At 28.6% G+C, this 19306-nt stretch overlaps 1 protein-coding gene across 1 annotated transcript in view; it reads left to right on the top strand.

Moving 5' to 3' along the window:
* The first annotated feature begins 4106 nt into the window (after window positions 1–4106).
* Window positions 4107–19306, top strand: part of LOC123290736 (dopamine receptor 1-like) — a 70170-nt gene continuing 54970 nt past the window's right edge. Inside the window, exons 1-2 of the mRNA XM_044871032.1 lie at window positions 4107–4142; window positions 9614–9704. Coding sequence (XP_044726967.1) covers window positions 4107–4142; window positions 9614–9704 — 127 coding nt within the window. The remainder of the gene's footprint in view (window positions 4143–9613; window positions 9705–19306) is intronic.

Genomic DNA, 19306 nt, shown 5'->3' with positions numbered 1-19306 from the left:
AATTAGGGCAAGACTTTGCTGTCCCATTTTCTCCAAAAATATAAAAGATAGAGATATGAATATTTGCAGATAGCTTCAACTAGTGAATCTCATGAAAGCTATATTTTCGGTATGTTATTTAGACTCGTTAGGGGAGCGTGAAACTACGTTTTGTAAGCAAAAAAAGTTGTGCTACCTATTTTATTCGTAAAAATCTGAAAAAGTTCGATTTTAATATAGAATTTGACTGGTGTAATATTTGGACACGTTGGCATTCGAATAAACAACTAGTCTATTTTTTAATTCAATAAAATAATTCTTTAAGTGAATCGACAAAGCTATTCAATTTTATCGAATTTTTGAAGGAATTGGAGTATTCAAATTAAAATGCGCAAAGTACAAAATTTTGAATTTTCTAAAAATAAAGTATATTTTTGTAATTTTTAATCAGTTATAAGCAAAAAAAAAATACCATTGCGATTTTCTCTCTAGTTTTCGAAATAAAAATTCTTGAAAAGTCAAAAATGCGCTATACGACTTTGAGAAAAATGTGTCATCTCTGAGGCAATTCGCTTAACTAACGCAGCTCTTATTGATTATCTTGGTATACAATATTACATACAATGGTCTTTATTCTGAATAGAGAGCAAGATCGATTTTCAGTCGAAAGTTTTCCATATTTGGGGCTTCTATCTCCGCTTTCGAGCTAGAAAAAGGTTTCTGTTATCTAAAGGGAAATCGAGGAAGCTTAATAATCACAAAATTCAATAGAAAATCATATTTTTAGTAAAGCTAAGTCAGAAAGTGTAAGTAAAACTGAAAATTTTCCCAGATTGTCTTTTACCAAAATTTAATTTTGTAATATTGAACTAGACACACTAAATTAGTCTGTTAATATGCCTTTGAGATATTTTTATACTTAATGATTCTTTTATCAATTATAAAATTTCATATAAAAGACACAAGTTATGAAACAAGTCAAATCAAAAATTTCAAAATGTTCAAAGTCGTAAGTAGTCAAAATTATATAATCTTTATTAATGCTGTTCTTATATTAAAGTAATTTCGTTATGAATTTTTACAGTCCATTGTCGCTTTTTTATTAAGCCTTGTTGTTTTGGCGTCAGTACAAGGAGCAGTAGCAGTATACCGTTACAGTTTCCCACCATATTACCCATTCTATGGTTTGGGAGGTGTGGTACCGTCTGTTCCAGTTGAATTGAATCAAAAGTTGAAGCAAAAGTAGCTGAAGGAAAAGTTGATGGTATTGCACCAATTTCTTCGTATTTAATTAGCCCACACTATTATGGCTATTCATATGTAGGCTACCCATACGTTGCAAATTTACGTTTTGTACGTGATGCTGACAAAAGTGTAGAACAAGTTGAAACCAAAATTGAGGAATCAATTGCTGAAAGTTCTAGAAATGTCCGTGCTAAACGTTCTCCTCAAGTTGTTCCCCCCGGGAACTTTAATACTCAAATACCCTTTTAATTGATTTGATTAACCCAATTGATCTCTCCTAGAATGGTTGTAAAACGAATTACTTTGAAACTCTGTAGACAATCCATTGTACAAATCATTTTTTCAATAAAGTAAAAATTACTTGATTAGAATTCTTTTATTTTTTTCAATAATTTTTTAAATAATTGACTTGATTAACCTAATAGACCTATCCTTGAATGGATGCAAAATTAATTACTATGAAATTTTTATAGAAAGCAACGACTTAAAATTACTACTTAAAAATATATTCGTTCATTCTCGATAGAAATAATCGGAGTATTTAAAAAAAGTTGTTTTTATAATCGATTCTTGAATTAAAGTTAACAAATGAAATTTGAATGATGTTTTTGGAACAATTAAATCGATTCGATAATACTCATGATTAATTCAAATCATAACAAGATGGCCGAAAAAATCTTGAAAAAAATTTCTCTGGCAATATACGAAGGACACATTTAGGCTATAGAGCTCATTGTGATACCATGTATGTGTTTTACCACCTTTCCGCTGATAATTCCATTTATCAACTCCTCGATTTCATAACCTAAGTGCACATCCTTCATGCATATACCATGCACTACACCAACTTATCACAACTATTAAATAAATTAATTTTGTTGCGACGGCGGGAATTGAACCCGCTATCCTAAGTATACCGTGGACGGAATTGGTTAAGCCTTAACTAACTGAGCTAATAGGGCGACAGCAGTTAATCTGAAAAGAATATAGTTGTGTTCATGATTATTTCAATGTTCGTACTCAGCCTTTCATACCACTATGTGTCCAAAAATACCACTACTACTTTTACAATCATTGGCAATTTCTGGTTATAAACTACATGATAGCCATATGAAATAACGTGAATCGTACTAGACTAAAATATTGTGGGTAATACTCGTACAGTTCATGCTTTCGATTCAAAATTTCTACAACCTCACTTATGAACTTCCCAAAATTAAAATTATTGCCTCATAATTTTAAAGATTAAAATTTATTCTAATATTAAAATGGGGGGGGGAGGGGTGGTATTTGGATGGGACTTTCAAAACTATTCCAGTGAAATGAAATTCGAATATGTGCCTTAATTATTGTATTATTAACTACCGGAATTAATTTTACCGAAAGTTTTTTTCTATAAGAATCGTGTCGCACGGTACGGTTGCTTGCTATCTTAGTAGGTACTAGCTTAGAAATGTTAGTTTAATTTTATACTCATTAATCTCTGACGTACAAGCATTTGCTAACTTATCAAAAGTTTACTAGAAAAGAGTGCGTTGAATGTGCTTAGACCGAATCGCTTGCTCTTGTATTAAAACTGTTCATGACAGTTCATGCACAACAATCTTTCATACAATATACATCAAATAATGTCAATACTTATAAAAGAGATATTATTCATTGGAAAATTTATGTTAAAAGTCTGTATTTAAAAGTCACTATTACTTTTTTGACAATAATGCAGATTATACAGTCCTTGTTTGTTTTGTTATTCTTTGACAGTTTATTGAATGGATTTCAATTTTTATGGTAGAACAAAAATCCCATCCGAAATACAAATAATATCTTAACGTCTATGTAAAGACTACGAGATTCTGAGATCACGACGCACCTTCTTAAGTACGGCAACAAATTGTTGTTTTAAATGTTTTTTTTTTTTTGGCATATCTAACAACATTACTTACCGTAGGAAAGAGGTTAAAATACATCCCAAAGAAGTTTCTTTACCTTTGTAGGATTATTTTTCGGAGATAAATATTGCTCGTGTTCAATCAAAAATTATTTTTGCGGGGCTTGTAATTTTTGTATGACGGATTTATTTAGCCGTTATATAACCGGGGCCTAGCGGGTAGGCTAATTATATTAAAGCTATTAATGATTTGGAGCTGCAGTGTTATTAACTATCACTTAATAATATAGAGGGGACTATTATAAAACCATAATTAATTGTAAATTGATTTAATTGGGTGGGGAATACTAAAAACTTATATTTTGTTTTCTTTAATTATCAAATTATCTCACTTCTATGATAGTTTGACTATTCCAAGTAACAAATACTATTATTAAGACTCCGCCTTTCATATCAGAGGAAGTATTTGATTATACAAAAGACTATAGACACAAAATGTGTGAACCGCATTTTAAATTTTTGTACAGAAAATACGCCAACTTTAGATAGAAACTTTCTTCTCACTAGACTTTTTATTTTACATTTTATTACCTTTAGTTGCAAAAATGTAAAGGAGAATATGTCGCAAGTGACATGATTGTTATTTATTTGAAAATTATACTGTGATTGAATTAATCTTTTTTTATTGTTTCAGAAATAGCTGAACAGACTGAAGAAATGCAGAGAAATAATAAAAATATAACGAATCATTATCAAGAATATGATGTGTTGGGAACTTAGTAGAATAGAAAAATTTTTAAATATCAATAAAATAACTAATAAAAAAATACAGAAGGATATTATATATCTATAGATAGCTATATTTACTAGTCATCTTTTAATCGACAGACTAACAGACAAATAGACAAGATAGAACACCAGTATAGGGAATAGATTTCTAAATAACATTATATATAAATACAAATTTCTTGAATTATACTTGTAAAACAAAATTATGGATGACAGTGGCAATACGAATGCAGATTATGAGGTAAGCTTTTGGTATGATTGATTTTAATGTTTACTATAAATAAAACTATTTTAGAGTACACAGATACAATTTCCTTTTTTATTGATAAGTATAATTTGCAGTATCCCTTCTCGAGGCTGTTTTACATTGTAAAGAAAGTAGACATTGCTCACGATTCCTTACCAAAAAAAACTCCATAAATTAAAACAAAGTTATAATTATACAACTTATCAATTAAGTGATAACACAAGTAAACCTTTGAAAACGTTACTCAAGTTTTAAGTAAATAAAGCAATAAAAAATAATGTGATTGTAATAAAAACAGACGCCTGTTGATTATAATAAAAACGTTAATAAAACCTCTTATTTCGAAGGTAAAACTGACACTGTGGCTACCTTAACATATTTAGGTAAACAATTTAATTTTTTTACAGACATTTTGGATAATGATCCTCCATACAAATACTTATAATCATTTCGATTTAAAACATTTTCACTTCATTAGTATGTGTACAGTTACAAGTTTTGTACTCAAAATTCGGAAAATAAGGATAAAATTTCACTGTAATATATACTTCCTTCATCTTTTTCGAAACGATAATACAAAAGAAGGTTGCAAATTTGTAGGTAAATATGTTTTTTCTATGCATTATACAGGCTGTTCTGTTATTGACTGCAGGTCGTTGGCCTATAGAATAAGCTCATAAAGACGAACGAAAAATGTATTTACCAATTTTAGATCTGATGCCTAATTTGCAAGATATGGCTATGTTACAAATCAAAAACAAAATGAGAGTAATCCAAAAATTTAACCATTCAGAATGTCAGTAAACCTGGTAGGCATACACTATCTTATATGGAAGGGACAATTAAAAACTCACAATGTCAGTGAACCTGGTAGGCATACACTATCTTATATGGAAAGGACAATTGAAAACTATAAATTTTAATTGGACAATAAAAATCCAATACATTAGCAATTTGTTATTTTTATTTTTCGCATTTAATTATTTACTTGTGTCACTTGTTGTTTGATTACTATTTATTTGTTACTATTTCCGAGAGTAGAAAAATTATTTGTTAAGACATTGGCATTGTGAGTGGTTAAATTTTTTGATTACTCTCATTTTGTTTTTGATTTGTACCACAGTCATATCTCGCAAATTAGGCCTCATATCCAAAATTGGTAAATAACCTTTTCGTTCGTCTTTATGAGCTTATTCTGTAGGCCAACGATCTGCAGTCAATAACAGATCATCCTATATATACTAGTCGATATTATATATACTATTCGATAATGTGTGAAGGAAATGAAGTTATGGAAGTGGTTTTTATACCATGTATATATGAAATATACATAGTATATTAAGTTTAGTTCAAAGTTTGTAACGCCTAAAAATATTCATGCTACGAAAAAAATTTTGGTATAGGAGTTCATAGAATCACCTAATTAGTCCATTTCTGGTTGTCCGTCCGTCCGTCTGTGGACACGATAACTCAAAAACGAAAAGAGATATCAAGATGAAATTTTTATAGCGTACTCAGGACCTAAAAACTGAGGTCAAGTTCGTAAATGAGCAATATGGGTCAATTGGGTCTTGGGTCCGTAGGACCTATCTTGTAAACCGTTAGAGATAGAACATAAGTTTAAATGTAAAAAATGTTCTTTATAAAAAAATAAACAACTTTTATTTTTTGACTGAAATTTTTTTTTTGTAAACATCACTGTTTACCCAAAAAACAAACGATTGCTTCATCAACACTGTCTATACAATAGGAATAGGAATATATAAATGATAAATTATTAATTGTGATAAAAAATACAAAAAGCGTATTGTACTTGCATGTTGTAGCTGAAAATGGTATCATATATTTGAACACATTTTATAGTCCTACTCATGAGTAGGTAGAATATAAATATTTCTTATCTATGGGTAGGTGTGTACCTTGTATCTATATCCAGGAACAAAAACACAAGGGAACCTGTATCTTTTTAAATATATTTATTTTTACACACATGCTACCATCTCTTGATTATGGACTATTAATTCAAAGGTTACTAAGAGATTCATACTGTCTAGACTGCTGTATGTAGCTCCATTTTCTTAATTTAATTATCAAAAAGCAGAAAACACATTTCTATGCAGATAATTAATTCAATAATTTTGTGATATCAATTGCAGCACTCAAGCGATATTCTGAGAAAATGAACATATATACTACGTACCTAATAATATAACGTATACAGTTAATTTTAATTCATTCATAAAATTCGTACACACGAATGAAATGTAAAACAATTTATATTTATTTACCTTCAGAAAAAAGGAAAGAAAAATTTTAAAGTTGATACAAAGATTGAAGTATAACTATCTACAATATTTTTTTTCTCCATTTGGTTTATCGACATTGGGTTGATACTTTTAAATCAAATGAGGAATTGAAATGAAGTTTTTTTATTCGTTAAATAAATATTTTTTCCATTAATGAATTTAAATACGATGATAAGTCTAGCATCTATAGATAACCATACAGGATGTTTCGGAAAGGTTTTCCGATCATAGGTCAGTTCTTGTATCCAAATAAAGGTAATTCCGGTGAAAAAACTTCACTTGGATTTTTTAAGAAGATCGGCTGTTTCATTGGTTTATTTTAGAGTTATCTGAGGAATTATACAGTTTTTCCCATTCTCTAAACAAAGCAGTGGGGAATGGAAAAATTTTATGGCTTCGTGTTCAAAAACTAAAAAGTACCAGCTTTAGAACTAGATTATCCCGATTGGACCAATTTTGCTCAGAGATACAGTTGTTTGATATTTCCCAAGTATTTAATTTTTTTAAAGATATTTTCGAAATTGGAAAACATATCCTAGCTCCCTAACTGAGCAACTTTGTACTAATGTAAGTTAAGCTAAGTCGACTTATACTGTGCTGTACCTGCTGCACTTGGTGAAGCATTGTTCTAACATTTTTAGCACAGCCTGTATAAAACTTATTATATATGGAGGTGATATTGATGTAATTGACAAAGAGGGGAAGTATAAACTATATCCTGTTTATATTAAATTTTAACTAAGCATTTAAAACAATCAAATTCCCCTTCAAACGTAGCACGTTACCTACATATTCGATAAAAAATATTTATGAACCTAGTGTTTATATACTCGTGAAAGTGTTTTTATTTTTCATCAAACAAAAATATTTTCTATTTAATCAATTTACGACATAAAAAACTCTGGTAAATAAATCAAATTGAAAATCAAACATGAAAATGTAGGTTTTATAATAAAAAATTGACAAGTTATTTTGTACATAGAGTTTTTTTATTATCATTTTTTCTTTATTTTGTGTGTAATAAATCTTCTCAGAAGTTTTTTTGATGTGTACTTACTACAGTGTATGGAAAATGTGAATCTTCGCTCTACAGACTGGCCCACAACTTGGTTAACAGGTATTATTAGGAAACATTCATAAATAATGGATTTGTACCGTTAACAAGAACTGTCTACAATCTCTACTATGTTAGTGGATTTAGATGGCGATATTTGTAGATAGATTATTTGTATTTCCATTGAAAAAGTGAACAATTTTCGAATACAGAAACAATATTATTTGGAAAATTATTTTTCATATTATTATTTTGTTCAAAATAGGTTGGACAGTGTTGATTATCGGTCCCTGTCTAATTTTTTATAAATTAAATAAGTAATACAAATTCAAACATTTATATAGAAAAAAAGGGGGCCTTCCGGAAATGAAACTATGAATCAAGGACTCGCTACTATAAAGTTTCTACCTAAGTTTTCTTCTAAAAAGCTACCTACAAAGTTTCAATCTTATTTCTTAAATATATTATTATGAATCTTGAATGAAGTTTCAATCTTATTTCTTAAATATATTATTATGAATCTTGAATAGATAGTATACCTCAAATTATATTATTAAACCTTAAATAATTTTAAAATTTAAAGATTTGTAAAGTTTTGCCTTAATTAATATTCCGTAAGGGAAAACGCTCGATTTATATTTACGAAAACATATTTCTAACAAAAGAAGGTTTTATTATTATTTATTCATAAGGAATATGTTTGTATTTATACTTTTCTTCTACCTGTGTAGTTAGAGTTTAAAAAATGGGTCATAGGGGTCCTCCAAAAAAAAAAAAAAATGTTAAGATTTTGCATGCTAAACGTCATTACTTTTAGACTATTTACGCAGACACTTATCAGAAGCAACACAGGGGCGTCGCCAGCCAAAAAGCCAAAGGTTGCAACAAAAAAGGAATTATATAAATAAAAATTTTATGTGGGCATTTTGCTAAAATTGACTAAAAGGGCAAACAGAATTGCGGTTGCGAATTTATTTTTACAGTACAATTTGATCATTATCAGAGAAATTTTATTATCTGCAATTTCGATAAAACTCAGTATAGAATATTATTTTGAACCAAGTACAAAAACGCATTTGACGATTGGTCGAATAGTTTTTGAGATACGAATTTAAATCGATATAATATTGCGATATCTCAGAAAATCTGCATCCAATCATTAAATAAATCTGATTTTTATACTTTTTGGATCGATATTACCCCATCCACCGAGTTTCATCAAATTCCAAAACAAAAATTTTTTTTTGCCATTTTCTCGATTTTATCCAAAGGGTACCCTTTAAAAAAATAGCAAAAAAATCGAGAAATTTTTCTTATCTAAAATTTCGATAAAACTCAGTATGTAAGGTAATTTTGACCCAAAAATTACAAAAATCGGGTGCATTTGACGACTGGTCGAATAGTGAATGCATAATAATGCTTGGAGTAACATTGGAATACTGTACCATTCCACTATTTGATCATTATCAATTTTTGATTCATTACAAAAATTTAATTCTTAATTTTATTTTACAAACTTTTTTGATGAAATACTTGATAATATATGGTGACGTTTACAGGAAGAAGATAATGATCGCTTGGAGTTAAAAATACAGAAAAATAAAAGGCCTATTAAAAAAAATTTAGTATATAAACTTATCTGAATTTTTTTATTTGAAAAATCACACGTTCATTTTAGAGAATATTAAAAGTAGGAATATTTTTGACCCCTATAAAATAATCAATATTATTGATATTGACCTCTATTGTTTCATTGAACAAATGTCTTAATGTCAATAGTAGCCAAAATATTCAAGTAAATAATCAAAGCAGGTCGTGAGAACTGGATAAAACACCAAATACCGACGAAAGTCAAATAAAATATTTGGTTTTGTCTTGTTGGCTCATAAAATAGAGCATCATACCTTCTTTTTTGGTTTAAAAATCCAAAAAACAAGTTGTAGGACGTTCAGTATGTTTTCTTGTTAAATACGTGTATATCTCAATATGTTAAGGTTAAAGGACTTAATTTTATTACTTTACTTAAAAAATTCACATTCCTTCGTGTTTCTTTCGGTGTTGTGTTTGCAGTGAAGATTTAAAGATTGTTTTATATGTTTGTTTAGATTTTGATGCTTGATGAACAACAAAATACAACATTCGTCGAAGATGAAAGTATTCGTGATCCAGTTACAATGCTATCAATACTAATAGTTGGTAAGTTCTATTTTGTACATAAATTTTTTATTTAAGCCTAGAGTTGTCAACTCAAAATTTTCCGAAAATCAGGCTCTACAACCAAGAGTGTATTATTTTTTTTAATATTGAAATATGGTCGTATCAAAAAATAACATTTCGTTAACTATAATTTATTTTAGTACTTTTTATTTTTGAACAAAGTTAGGTTTTTCTACTAAACATCTGAATAATTCAAAAAATTTTAAGCGCTGAAATATTTTTGATCATTTTGTCGATTGAATTATTATTTTTAGATAGTTTTTATGTACCTACTTACTTAATTAATTCAAAACACTCCCTCACTTCCATAAGAAAAATAAACTTTATCTACACGAATGAACAGTTTCTAATATACTCTAGGGTTTAAAATACTGATATCGGTTAGAGTTATTAAGAAATTTTTCAATTATTCATATACCCGAAACCGAATCTTGGGTATCTGTCATAGTTTCGGTAAAAACCGAAACTTTTTTAGGCATGTTAAAAATCTGTTATATACTGAAATTTAGCTCAGTTTTAACACTTATACAGACAGTTAACGTGTTTAAGGTAGTACCTACACGAAAGTGATATTTCAAGAATTTCTCAAAACTCAGAATATAAAATATTTAATTCATAATACACATGCTGTTAAAATTAGAAGATGATTTACCATGTCATACATGAGATATTAGCAATTAAAAGTGACGCAATTTGTACGTGTACATGGGAGAAGCGTATAAAAATACACAAATTTACAAATATTATATTTATTTATCAATGAATGACGTTCACCATCTCTATGAAAAACTAATATAATGTAGAATACTATATTTAGAAAATATATAAAAAAAAATAAAAATTATTTACCATATAGTTTCGATAAAAAACTTAAATAAATAACTCGTTTTAGCGATGATTTTTTGTGGAGAGGATATAAAGACTAATGGTAAAGGTATATATCACAGTGTGTGTGTTTATACGTATAGGAGATACAGTAGTGAGGAACTACAGTCTTGAGAAAATAATATATGGTATAGTCATAGTAGTCATAGCACAGTTAATGCGCTGAATGATAGTATTAATCCAAAACTTTTTGACTGGACTGTCGCGGAGGAACTACCTTAATGAAATAAACAACAATAGTTGAAATATAACCAAGTAATATATAATAAACCATAATACTAATAAACCTTGGTTATTTAAAAATATTTTAAATAACCAAGGTTTATTTTAAGGCTTGAAACGTTTTCTCCATTTCGAATCCAAAAACTTTTACCTTGGTGATTTTCCTTTAAAGTCCTTAAATTCTCAGACCAAGGAAAGTTTTAATACTAATTAAAACCATTTTATGGTATTTTCGATTCAGTTAAATTTCATCTTTAATAGGGCTTTTCATTTACAAAATGATTCTTTTTTGTTTCGGACTGTTTTCAATCAAGTAAAGACATATCTTATATCTTCTTTCCTTGTCAAAAAGCACTGCTTGAAAAAGATAAAATATATTTAACTTTCCTATAATATTTTTTTGACAACTGCCCGAAACAAAAGCAAATCGATGAAAAGGTCTATTAAAAAACTGTTTATTTCAAACCATGCGCCTCCCTTCTAATGTCTATATTAAAATACGTTTTAACTTCTTCATTCATTGCAATATTTATATCATTTAATTATTTTACTTTCGATATATAGAAATTATAAGAATCACTAAAATACAATTATTTGAATATCATTTATATATATATCAACAAAGAATCTATATATTAAAGTATACAAATAAACCCCTACAACTAAATGAATATTTGTGGTTATATGTTATATTTCACTGAATATAATTTATATGTAATGTTTTGCATTATTATATTTCCATATGTATAACGAAAATAATAATAATTATTATTATAATATATACATCATATTGAACAATTTGGGGTTTTAACCTCGTTATCTGACATATACGCCTGTAACAGAGGCCACCCGCATCATTATTTGTTGATCTTTATTTATTTAATTACATTCATATATACAACTAGCTGAACCGACAAACGTTGTTTTGCCATGTATATTATTTCTAGGAAACATTCTTTTATTAATTTTTGTTGTTGTTTACTTTAATCATGTATACGATATTTATTTTCATCATGGTCTCTCATCATTAAAATTGATGTTTTTAATATGATACATACAGCTAAATTTAAACTAAATTGACAAATATCTTGTCTAGTAATCTTAATTAAAGAGAATTGAAAAAAATACACTCGAACCGGGACTCGAACCTTTACTTCTTGGATTCATGTCAAGCGCCCTACCAGGTAGGGGAATTATAATCGAGAGATCATGATGAAAAATTAATATCGTATACATGATTACAGTAAACAATAACAAAAAGTAATAATAATAAACAAGTGAATAAACAAGGAAAAAATAAAAATTCAATGAGATTTTTCAATTCTCTTTAATTAACATTTTTTTAGTTCAATAAAAATAACTATCTACTGTTAGTGTTCGGCGATCTACAAGCGTTATAAACAATAAAAGTATGCTTTATTTAGGGTAATAAATTACTGTTTAAAGAAAATGGCCGAAAACTGTATAGTGAGTAAGACAGGAGACCGGCTTTGTTCTCATCTCAACTCCGTGATGTTTGCTGGATGAGAGGTGACAACGGTAGACATCTAGCGAGGATAACTGATCGATTGATAGTTAATCGGTTATCGACCGGCGAAGGTGGAAGATCAAATTGAATTTAGAAAAAAATCATAATTGAAAGAAATTATTAAGAATAAAAATCGGGATGGAAAAATAGGGGTTGATAGTAGAGGGTTGAAAATTCAAGGTTGTATGTATTTTCTAATGATGTATCATACAAAAATAAAAATAAAAACAAAAATCTATCTAGAAATTTAAAAAAAAATTTAGGGGTGGACTACCCTTAACATTTAGGGGAATGAAAAATAAAAGTTGTCCGATTCTCAGACCTACCCAATATACACCCAAAATTTCATGAGAATCGGTCAAGCCGTTTCGGAGGAGTTTAACCACAAGCATCGTGACACGAGAATTTTATATATACGATTACATTTACGATGTGAGTGGAGTCGGTTACTTTGTTCTTATCCAAGCGACGACTTTGGGATCAATTCTACCAACCCATTATGTAATAATTACTCATAATGCCACTGCCTGGATTCGGACCCGCAACTTCGAATCTAAGTTGACAATCGGTCCGAGTCTATCGCTCTAGACCGCCCGTTCGGCCACTTTGAATATGAAATTCAATGATACTAAAATTTTTTTGAGTTGATTTTATACAGTTCATAAAAAGTTCATTAAAAAAATCGGGCTTTTAAGAGAGGGGAGGGGCTAATCCTCTTTTTTGAGGGGTAGTTGGCGATTTTTACAAATTACAAAAAAACTATGCATTATAAATAAAATAATAGTTCTAATTAAAGATCCCGAGTTATCGACTTTCTACCTTCAAAATTGCCCTATATATGCCTTTTTTTAAATTGTGAATTTTTGGCTCCTTCAATCAAATGATAATGGTCCTATCTTGTAAACCGTTAGAGATAGAACAAAGTTTAAATGTTAAAGTTATTCTTTATAAAATAATTAAGTAATAGCTTTTGATTGAAATATTTTTTCAAAAACATCACTGTTGACCCGTGAGGGCTCAAATTTGGATAATACTTTGTCGATTTTCGGTAAATATAAAAAAAAATTTGATGAAATTGGAATTAACTTTCCTAAGGAAGTTTCAAACGAATTTTAGCCAATTAAATTCCATTTTAATATAATATATTATACCATTCTTATTGGAAGACTGTATACATAATGTCATCTGGTTAACATGAAATGGTTTTCTATAGATTAATTGATAAATGTTTCACATCTTATAATATATTTGTTAATACCTTGGGTAATTTAAATTATGATCAATTATAAATACCTTATCTATCTACATATAGGTAAAATGTGGAAATAATTATTATTAAATGATCATTAACATGATATTTTGATATTAATTAGAGGAGAATAAATACAGACATATAATTTCAATTATATATTGATTATTTTATGTAATACAGACTGGAATTGGATATAATGTTATTCACAAGTTGGACCGTTTTATTTGATTTTGAGCCAGGGATTTTAAGTATAACTAATTCTACAAGGTCAATTAATAGTGACCAGATTGGGACTGCAATATAGGACTCTTTCTGACGTTTAAATATATCAGATATCTTTAAGCCCCTATCTGGATAATAAATTATTTAGAGACCGAAATTGTATCTGGGTATAGATAAAGATATCCTGGATAAATATTATATCGATACTAAGATATACTTAATAAACTTAAAATAGTTGATAAACTAAAACTGCTCTCCATTTCTGGCGCATGCACTGACGCATTGGAAGAAAACCTATAAGTTCTTAGTTTATAATTATTAATGTATAATAAAAAATGATGTTATACTTCATAAAAGAATTTAATTGTATAAGATTTTATCGTACAAACATTTGTAATATCTCCGTGCATGTACCTATCTAAAGTAAAAAAAAATCAACACAGATACTGAAATTACAAAAGTATCTAGATAGATTGATATCTAGGTGCAGTATAGTACAGTTTCTAGATTACTAATTATGATTGAATAGTTTTATAGAAGATTTTTGTTAAATTCATCAATTTCTGCTTGAAACACTTTTTTGGGACAACTATCCTTTTGAATTATTTTATTCCAGTAAAAATTTCAGTATATATATTTATTTTGTAAACACACCATTATCATTTACCACCCATACCAACGTGTAAAAAACTCCATAACGAATGTTTTAAAAGTTCGGTAATTATTTATGAAATATAATTTTATTTACGGTTAATTATAATTTTGTTTATGTTATTAAAATTAATTTATTTGTAATTTAGACTTTTAATTGGATTTAATTTTGTTTTATATATATATAAGAGCCATAATATATGAAACACCATTTAATTGGTACATAGCATTTACTATTCATCTAAAAATTGTTTACATTCAAAACATTTCGACTTATATCGCTAAGAATGTACCACATTGAAAAGACTAAAGAGCTTCTCGACCTAGAATTTCATCCTCCATTCAACCCACCCTAGCCCTCTACCTTTTTGTGACTTTTATTTCTGAGATTTTATCATAAAACGTTTCACGAAATTTTCAGCTGGACAATTAAAATGGAGCATCTTATATTTTATTTTATACAACCTTATTTTCTATCATATCCTCATTTCAGTCATACACATATGTTATAACAATATATTTGTCTTACTTCCTTATATAGAATAAAATACTTGGTTTGAAGTAGTCATTGTACCAATTCTGTTATTTGATTGTGAACCGAATATAATAACTGTCAAAATATGTTTTCTTTCAATTAACTGTTTTCTAACCTAATGTAAGACATACCACTTTCTTCCAAAATTAATGAAAAGTATTTTTTTGTGAAAAAGACTTTCATGAACTGTCACGAATTCACTGTTAAAGTAGTACATCTTCCTTTAAATATCATTTAGAAACGTGTCATACTAAAGTCTATGCAAGATCGCAAACCGTTGATATCTCATAATTCAATAAGTGTTTCCATCACTCACGTAGAAATAATAACAGTAGAACAGTCAATATTGTCTAAAAAAAAGCCAACAACTGGTATAGGGCCTCGAGAGCCCTTAATTCCTGGTATTACCTTTTAAAACATTATCTTGGGTATACCAAGCGAAAATAGACAAAACTACGCCAAAGAAAATAAAAATGACGTCCATGTAACATTAATGTATCAATTGATAATAATATCCGAAATTTTTTTTTAGAATTTGTGTTTGTCAGTATAATTAAATAAAATTTAGATAACCCTCTTGAAGAACGGGAGAAAATAAATCTCAAATATGCTTACCACTTAGTAATGAAATGTTAAAAATTTTCATTAAATCTCTTTTGACTTGCATTACAAACCATTTTACTTAACGTTAATAGAATTTTCGGTGTGCTCTTGTAATCTTATACTGAATTCACTAGAATAATTAAAATGTATCTTTTTTGGTTTTTGTCTAGACTCTCCGACAGTAATATTATTAAGTTAAATTGTGAAAAATTGCTTCTGTGTTGGTTTTTTGGGTGTTCATAATTTTCATAAATTCTAATTAAAACATCTCAGACATATACTGGTATTGCTGTAGGTATATTTGTTATAATATTATTAATAATGTAGCTCTAATTCGTTTATAGTCTACTTAAGATATAACAACTCGATGTGAAATAGATTTATTATTTAACACCTGTGATTAATTGTGCTCACATAATAATAATCTCTAAAATGACTATAAAATTTGATTAATCGTAAGAAATCGTAAGAATAAATTTGTTATTGTGAACATTTTCGCAAGAAACTTTTGGGTTTTTAAATTTATAAAGTGTATAGAAATTATACATGTCATATAGAAAAGAACTATGGCGTTCACGGGTTTTTATTGCACGAATCGTTTAATGGGTTATTAAAGAAAGAAAAAAACCGCGGAGTGCTATAAAATGAGAGGGTGAAATTGAAAATAGGTGTGAAAAAGCACTCGCCAGGTTATTTGAAATATCGCGTAAGCTAAGTAAAATTTTAAGAATTTTTAACAAATCATTTGTAGAAAATAAAATTTTACCTCGGATAAGTATTTTTCAAAAATAAAAATTTTTCGTGCCAAAACAGTTGAAACAACTAAGAAAAAAAGACAAAATATCGATTTTTGTGATTTTTTGCTTTTTCGCCTGTATCTTTATTTTTGTGGGCAGAGATAGGTATCGAGAATTCAGTAAGCAAAAGATAGAAGGTTAAATTTTCTTTTGAATGGTTTTTACTGAAAATTGTTTTGGTTAAAATTGAGCGAGATATAATAATTTCAACCTGGATTTTTTTCACACAACCTGGCCTCGTTTGCATTTTATTGTAAAAATTATTGTTTTACTCTATGAAATAAAGTATTTTACGTTTATTATTTAGAATTTTCTCGAACGTGAATATACAAATTAAAAACTAACATGCGAAAATTTTTTCTTCAGATGCGATCTATTCGTCACTTCGAATTAGTAGTGCTTTAAAAGAAGCAGCATAGCGCTTTTAAAAGAAGCAACTTATATGTTATGTCAAAAAATAAGGTGACATTTTGACATTTGTGGAAAGACAATTCATGGTTTTTTCACCACGATAATGCACCATCCCATACTGCACTCATAATTCGTGATCATTTCGTCAAAAACTCAACTCATATCGTTCCGCAACCACCGCATTCATCAAGCTCAAAAGACCGCTCCGGGGACCACCAGTGTTTCGAAGATTGGAAAATCCGTTGGCATAAGTGCATTTCATCGGGACGGGATTACTTTAAAGGGGATGAAATTAAATTTGGAATAATAAATAAAGAATTTTCTAAATAAGTACAAAGTAAACTTATTTTTTGGGCACAGTAGTACACTGATTCTTGGACAATTATAAATGATATTCAGCTACATTTTCAAATTCTTTGGAATACAAAATTTAAAACAATTTACTTTGGTGACAGTTCCATTTAATTGATTATTATAACTATCTTTGAACATTTTATTAAATACGTATTTTTGTTGCATATAACTATAAAGTATTTGAGGAAGAAAAGTAAATAAAATTTAAATTGAAAAGCATTTTGTAATGATAAACGTTTACAATGTTTTAAATATCACCGTAATGAACAACAACTGAACGTTTGTTGTTAAAAATTTTACACAAGACCAGTCCAGTATATCTATTATTCCTTCATCAATGAAAGATAAATTATACAGTACAGATACAATTTATTCATATACTTACATACATATAGTTTTGCTACAGTTTGCATATAGATAGTAATTATTATGCAAAAATGTTCTCTGCAACAACTGCAACACAAAAGAAGAGTAAATGATATGAACTTTCAAACAAAAAATAATCTATTTAGATGTATAATGTATTTGAATGTCATAAAATATAGAACACTATGTTTAGAAACCTGGTAAAAAAGAACTGGAAGATAGTAAATTTATAACTTAGGTAGGTACTTTCCAAAGTAAAATACAAAGTGACTATCTATGGCGTGAACTTTGATATTTGATGGGAGAGAGAGTCACGATAAATAGGCGAACATATAAATCTAAAATAATAAAAGCTAGTTGTATTAAGAAAGTTTGACTATTTCAATTTGAGTACAGAATCTGAATATTTCAAGAAAAAAAAAACGCTAATCCGAATCTCTCAAGCATATGCGGAAGAAAAGAGGTAGTTTTGGGGGTGTATTTCCGATTTTCTTGGGGATTGTTATGTGAGCTATGAAATTTTTCTAAGTATTCTGTTCATTTGACTTTATTTCTGGTCGACTGGTGAAAATTCTATTTTTAAGCATGTATATTTGCCATGAAAAGTTTAAGTTTTTAGATTTTTTCCGTAGATTTCAAATAATTTCCCTTTCAATTCCGAAAACCGCATCTTTCTAGCATGTTTAGAAGTCTCTTAGAATTTGTATAGATCAGTCAGTCAGCTTCAAATGTGCTGCCCCAATATTGTATTCTGGATGACTAAATTTCAATTTAAAGTCTTTAATTCAAAAGAAAACAAATGTTATAAGAACTTTGACCGAATCCATAAATCGATCACTTTTCTATAATTTATTTCGCTTCATTATGCGTTCTCACATACAATGAGCTTAGCAAAAATTTTAAAGAACGAATCTTCTTAAATCGTTCTTAAATTATTTTAATTGTTATGTTTCATATAACATGAATCGCATGAAGCTCAATCGAAAAATCAACGAAAAATAATTCATGAAACCATGATCTAAGGAAAAATTATATTGAAAAAAACCCAAACAAATTTCGGGTGAATTTATAATTGGCATATCAGAAATCAACCTTAGCTGTTTCATCTTTGATTATTTCTGCCTTCATCCTTCTCGAGGTACTTCGGTACCTCATAGGACTAATTGAATAAATTTCCGCAACTGTCAATTTAACTCTTGTGGCAATTGCTACTAAATGTATTGTATATATCGTCCGGTTCTTCGGTGAATGCGTTTATATACAAGACTCATTAACGTATGTACATTTGAAGTAACGTTGGTATATTAAAAAAAGAGAGAGGTAAATTAAAAAAAAAAAGGTAGAGAAAGAGAAAAAAAGACGGAAATTAAAAATTAAAACTTTTGAATAACTGCGCTCGCATGTAGGTCTAATAAATATCTATTCACAATACCTGAATGATAATAAATAATTCCTCAATACTTTTCAAATAACTTTTCACAAGTCTAAATAAATATGGTAGGAGCGCAAATAAATATATTTGAATAGCAAGATGTAATGATATATATTAATTTTTTTGCGCTTCCACCATTTATTTCATGGATTTTAATTTTTTGTGCGGAACGCTCAAACACAGTTTGTAGTGGATGATTGCATCTACTTGAACACACATCTTTCATCAAAATCTGTCCACCGGGTGGACAGATTTTGTAACTGAGGAGTTCAGTTACAAATACTGACGACTCGAGTTACACTATGATTTTCGTTCACCCAAAA

The sequence above is a fragment of the Chrysoperla carnea genome, chromosome 1, assembly GCF_905475395.1.
Source record: "Chrysoperla carnea chromosome 1, inChrCarn1.1, whole genome shotgun sequence".
NCBI classification, from domain to species: domain Eukaryota; kingdom Metazoa; phylum Arthropoda; class Insecta; order Neuroptera; family Chrysopidae; genus Chrysoperla; species Chrysoperla carnea.
Note: the sequence above shows the minus strand (reverse complement) of the source record. Positions and strands in the feature narration are given on the sequence as shown.